We start from the raw sequence: 6000 nt of genomic DNA, 5'->3' as shown, positions 1-6000 counted from the left end.
CGGTAGCATTGATTTGTACGTATCTTGCAAGAGATTGTGACCGGCCGTCGTAGCTGTGGTTAGCAAATGATTACCGGCCAGCGCTAGGCTCGTCGAGTAGTCGGCCGAGTAATTGGCCATTTGCGCCGCGTGGACGCCGACGCCAACAGTGCTGCTTACGTCTAGCCATCCGCCGGCGGTCGCGGCGCCGTGCACATCCCACCAACCGTCGCTTGCTTTAATTCCGCCGTGCGTCGCGCCTGGCATCGCGTTGAATGGCCACGACTCGTACGGATGCCTGCCGTACACCGAGCCCAAAGTCGCGCCTTCGACTTTGCCCAGAAGACTACTCTGATGATGATGTGGATCGCCGGCCGGTTGGGCGCTCGCCGTTCCGGGGAAATACAAGTCGCTACCATATTGCGGTGCGGTCGAGGCGCAAGACGTTACCGGCGCCCTGGCGTAACCACCGGTCGTGCTGCCGGCGCTGCTCGTCGCCGCCGGTCTCTGGCTCACTCCCGTCGTTGTGCACCCACCGCTACCGCCTCCTCCACCTCCGCTGCCACCTCCCCCGCCGCCGGTGTGTTGTGGCGAACTGCCGCTGCTTTGTGGACTCTTCTTCCAAGGGTGGAAACCTTTGCCTACGGCTGCATCCGCCAACGGCGGCGGGCTTTTACTGCTTAGTTTGTTGCATTGCGCCGCCAGCATGGCCAAAGGCGTGCCTCGTAATCCTGGATGATCCTGTAACATCATCATAAAATCTATCCTTATTCTTTGATCTATATTTTACTGCGAAAGAAAAGAACTTATCTATATCTTTTGGCATTTTTTATTTTAGGGCATATATTGTCATACGACGCGATGTATAATTCAATTTCAACTTTATATTGCGTTGCCTTTATTATACACTCGATTTATATTTATAAAGTGTTATAAATACGACAAATTTTCTTTATTAAGGAAATCTAACAAATGTTTACGGACATGCACGACCTCGATTTACAATGTGCTAACTGAACAACGCTCGCGCACGCATTACCAGTTCTTTTCAGAATTTTTAACATCGGAAGCGCTCGTTATGAAGCAATCTCGTCGTACGATTACGCAAATCGGTAATAACAACTCTGGAGTGAATTACGTATCACGCGTATCGATTCACGGGACTATCAAGATACTTTTTCGTGCTAGCGCGGTTCGTAATATCGAAATCTGGCGGTCGATGGACGCCCATAATCGCCCCGCCGCGTCTAAATCGATCTAAAAAGAAGCCCCGGTTCGGGCCCAGATCCAAGGAGAGAGAAAGAGGAAAGTCTTCCCCTAAGGGCGTATAATGACACTAAATTGCCGTTCCTATCCTAGAAGAGATCCAAGATTAGTCGCTGAAAGTAATGAGACCCGGATAGTCCAATCGCTCTACCTAGGCCGCTTTCATGCAAATTGTTCTCGAATCAAGCACAAGGTCGATGTACGATTTCCATGATACCATATTAAGCGACCCAAAATAACGTGGGAAAATGTTACAATCTTGGAAACAAATACGTAGAATATCAGGATCAAATTGCTTAAGATATCACGTAAATAATACGATCAGCAACGAGATAAGAATTATAATTTGTAATAGAAACGTGATGAATTCTTGATGCAAATTGAGTAAATTCAATAACGACATAATTTGTGTGTGAATCTCTTAGCAGATTTCAATAAGCCTTCCAATTCTGAGAAACTTGCGGAATTCATGCTCTTTCGCGCACACGCGGCGCGAGGAATTAGAGGGAGCACAATTTGTGTGCGAGCTAAAAATTAGAGCGAACGGCAGAAGCCGACTGAAACTTTAGATAACGAACTTCATCAAAAGCAACTCCATGCAAATCGCTCGCGGGGTTAGCGCGGGGGTAAAAGGACAAGGAGAGTGTCGGCGGCTACCGAAGGGCCGGAGGCTGAAGAGGAGAGGTCCCGAAGCGGATTTGGACGTGGAGAGGTAAAAGCGAGAGGGTCCGCGGAAGCGGCAGGAAATTAAGGTCTGGAGGGCCGCGCGGCCATTAGCAGCCGGCGCCATGGAGGCGACACGCCCCCACGTGGATTCAACCTTGCGCCAGCAACACCGGCGAAAGACAACGAACGCGCGCACCCTTCCAGGATGAAAGCGACGTGAGAAAGAGAGAGAGAGAGAGAGAGAGAGAGAGAGAGAGAGAGAGAGAGAGGTGAAAAAGCGAGGGGGAAGAGAAAGGAAAAACGGAGGAGTCGCAACCGCACTGTGCGCTCGATCTATCCTCCGAGGAGATCCAGAGTTCTGTTCGGTTGCCTCGATCATTCATCAACGCGTACAACAAATGTCCTGCTCATATTTCTTCGCGGTAACATGACACATTGTTGTATATGGTCGTTATTTAGGATATGCTCGTGTACGAGCACCGTTTCAAGGCTTTCCGAGTGATTTACAGTGTCGTCATTTTTAACGCAAAAGTAATAATAAAATAACTAAGTGTTAAAGTGTGAATAAGTAAAAACAATTTATATCTCGAGGACGTTACAAATCGAATGAAATATCTGTAGTTTACGCTTGAACGATGAAATGTTGGAAAGTATCGACAGTTATTATTCCGAGAAATCTCCAAATGCAGGATGATTGCTCCCCGTTACAATGCTCTCGACGAATGGGAGCGCTCGTTGACGCGGAGGTCGTAGAGGGTGACGACTGGCACGAGAGAACCGCGGAGGGTTGAAAGGACGAAATCGTCTCTCCCGCTTTTACGTCGAGAGGGAGGCGGAAGGTTTAGCACGGCGGAGATCGCAACGGGGTTGAGTGTCTCTCCGCCGGTGTACGAGCCACGCCCTCTTCAAGCTCGATGAGTGCAGGTTGTAGGCAGGCCACGTATCGATCCGCCGGGACAATATGACAGTGGCCTGCGGAGACAACGACGTCCCTCGATCAGCTCCCTCCACAGTCTCCACCGCTAAACCCTACGCGTGGATACACGCCCTCCATGGCGCGTCGCGCGCGTACACGTTAACCATCTCGCAATCACGATTCGCAGCTATTTTATCACCTTTTGTTTATCACTTCTTGGAGATATCTTCACAATGAAATAAGTTTTGAGTTATCAACCTCAAGTTGGAAACAACTGCAAGAGATTCGACTAAGTAATGGTCAGCGGAAGTGCGATGATCGCGTAGGTAGGTGAAAAAGTGCGTAGTACAAAATTGACGGAGCGTAAAGAGTGCCGAACTACTCGGCATCGGCGAGGCCCAGGTCCCTCGCACCCTCCTGTCGGCACGGTTAAAAGGGAGCCGACGTGAAATGGGCACCGGTAGGATCCTTTGTTTTAGCCGCGTGACGTCACGCCCCTCGTAGCCAGCTAGGACTAATAATGCCTGAAGCTACGCCGCGCATAAATTAAAACGAAGAATCCTCGCTTGTCTCGCCTCGTCCCGTCTGCGTCGGCTTGGATCTTTTTCCAAGAACTCATTCGCGCCGAGGCGTCGCGCGATTGCTGTCCGACTGGCCAGGCCTTGAACGTGCCAGGAAGTATCGACCACCACATGAGATCGTTAACGAGATCGGTCACTCGACACCCGATGCAACGCAGCGCCGGATGGCGGAAAATAAAGCGGAAACGCCGGCGATCGTTCGAGCACGAGCCACGTGACAGCTGAATGCGAGGGAGGTAAAAGACCCGACAGCGAGGGTGCGAAGCAACAAACCGTGGGGTGTCTACCGGTCGAGCTTCGTGGCGAACCGCATCCGACGTCCGTGTCAAACTTTTATTCCCCTTTCAGCCTGAGGAGAACCCTCGTTCGCACATCAGGCGAGACATGCGTCGACGATCAGTACTTTATGCATGCACGCTAACGAAATCCTAAACATCGAGAATCCTACAGTAGAGATACAAATAATTCTCCTCCCTTTTAAATATACGACAAAAGAATTTTTTTTTTCTAAAGGCAAGAAGATATTTATTTTGTTTACAAATTTTAATTTGTACCTTTTCAACTAAACACAAGTCCTTTGGGAAACGACTTAGAAATTTATTTCTGCTATCAAGTCGTTGTCATCGAATTAGTCGGACAGAGACAATTAAACGAACAAACGAAGCCGCGGAAAAAGGATTGCTTCGTGCTCCATAATGGAGCGCCGCGCAAAATTAGTCGGCGCTCTTTTCTGCTTTCGGTGTAAAAAGTGTCGGTCGTTCTCGAGAGCCATTGACCGTGATCTCCAAGCACCTGCCGAGCCGGCATGGTCGAGTTTCTGATTGGATCCACCTGCATTGAGCAGCCCCCAGCCAGTAGTATTGACTAACTACATCATCAAGGCCTTTGCGTATTTTAATTTCTGATTTTGTATGTTTAACTGAATCACACTGGTCGTTATCTCTCTCTCTCTATACCATATACACGGGTTTTTTTATCCCTTTGCCATCTTTATACAGACCGTCCAAACTGATTTAATTACGACATAACACTATCTTATTTCATTGTGAAGGTAAATATTAATATATGCTAATGTTGGAAAGATTATTTCTTTTTAGTCGATATCTAATAAAACATAATATATTTAAGAGTAATCGTTTATATTTTAAAATATATTATGATTTCAAGATATTTCAGGAAAAAACCTGAATTAATTCTAAAATGTAATCCATTTCGTATTTGTCACATAACATACAGTGGTTCATTTCGTGCTACGAAAGAACCTGGCAAAAATTATTCACAAAGTACGTATAACATCGTAGATAAGTAATGTAACTATTATTACCATGCAAATTGTAACGTGTTACAGATACGGTGTATACCATCGAATTATAATTTAAAATGGTATTATTACTTCTGCCTCGAACGATCTCGTTGGCATTCTCTTTACAATCTCGATACGCTTACGCGGACACGCAAAACATTCCGCGGAGGAAAGAAACATACCTAGATCGAGCGGTCGAATTGTTGAGCGCGATTTCCATAGCGCACTAATTACCCGTCCAGGTACAAGACGGGCGAAATGTAGCGGGCGGCACGGAATGCCGTTGCACGTTAAACGTGGCCAGGTCTTCGTCGGGTCGAGCACGCTGGGTAGGTACGTCAACGAAGGGTTACGCGAGCCAAGCCTTCCCTTGGCGAGGAGAGCGATGCCAGCGATAATACGAATGCGGGTTACTTCGAATGCTAATTATTTGTTTATCAGCCTCCGCATGCAACCACGCCGGCACGCAGCCAGTGTCCCGATAAGAAGCGGTGCCCCTTGAAGCTGTTGCGCGCTAGGGTTATATACGCTCGACTTCGGCCTCGCAGATAATTGCGGCGATTATAAAAACGTTCGCTTTGCCTCGCTCGTCTTTCTCGTTATCGGACTACCTGTCGACTTCGATATACTCGTTTCCTACGTCGTTTCCTACGTCGTTTCGTGGCTTCCTGCCTCTCTCTCTTTCTTTTTCTCAATACTTTGTCCTTTATCGCAGTTATCTTGAAGTGTAAATTAAGACTTGATACGCATGATTGGGTTCAAAGTACTACTAAATATATATTTATACAATGAGCGACGACATAAAAGTATTAAGAACATAAAGTTTAGCTAATAGCAGAAATTTCTAATTTGCAGTAATGTTGCGTGACTGCGTAAAACTGCACGTTATGATGATAGCTCGTGAGCTGAAAAAAAAAGAAATAAAAACTTTTTCCCGTTGATTACAAGACGCGTTATCTGAGCAACCTCATTGCATTTATAAAGTTAATTGTGTGATAGTACTATCCACGTAACGTCCATATAGGTCATGCAATATTGTGCAAATTCTGTGTAAGATGTGTTGAACAGAAGTGAATTCAACGCGGATATTATGTCACGAGAGATGAATGTTCAAATCATTCAATTCGTACAACGTTCAAGTGCACTTTCTCATAATATTTGCGGCTCTTTTTTTCCCTGCCTAGTTGTGAAAATAATCTTTTCACGTTGGCGACTGGCACCTCGTTTTCCTTCCGCCTCATTTCTCCGGCTTCGCGAATAGGACGGACCCTGCGATCGACCGGTAGCGA

General features: G+C 47.0%; 1 protein-coding gene across 1 annotated transcript in view; it reads right to left on the bottom strand.

The window, feature by feature from the left end:
• Sp1 (transcription factor Sp8) overlaps positions 1-6000 on the bottom strand; it is a gene marked incomplete at its 3' end in the record, with an annotated part of 89532 nt that continues 83532 nt past the window's right edge. The window contains exon 4 of the mRNA XM_018514456.1: positions 1-720. Within this exon, the coding sequence (XP_018369958.1) occupies positions 1-720 (720 nt within the window). The remainder of the gene's footprint in view (positions 721-6000) is intronic.

Source organism: Trachymyrmex cornetzi, unplaced genomic scaffold (genome assembly GCF_001594075.2).
Source record: "Trachymyrmex cornetzi isolate Tcor2-1 unplaced genomic scaffold, Tcor1.1 scaffold509, whole genome shotgun sequence".
Lineage (NCBI taxonomy): Eukaryota > Metazoa > Arthropoda > Insecta > Hymenoptera > Formicidae > Trachymyrmex > Trachymyrmex cornetzi.
Note: the sequence above shows the minus strand (reverse complement) of the source record. Positions and strands in the feature narration are given on the sequence as shown.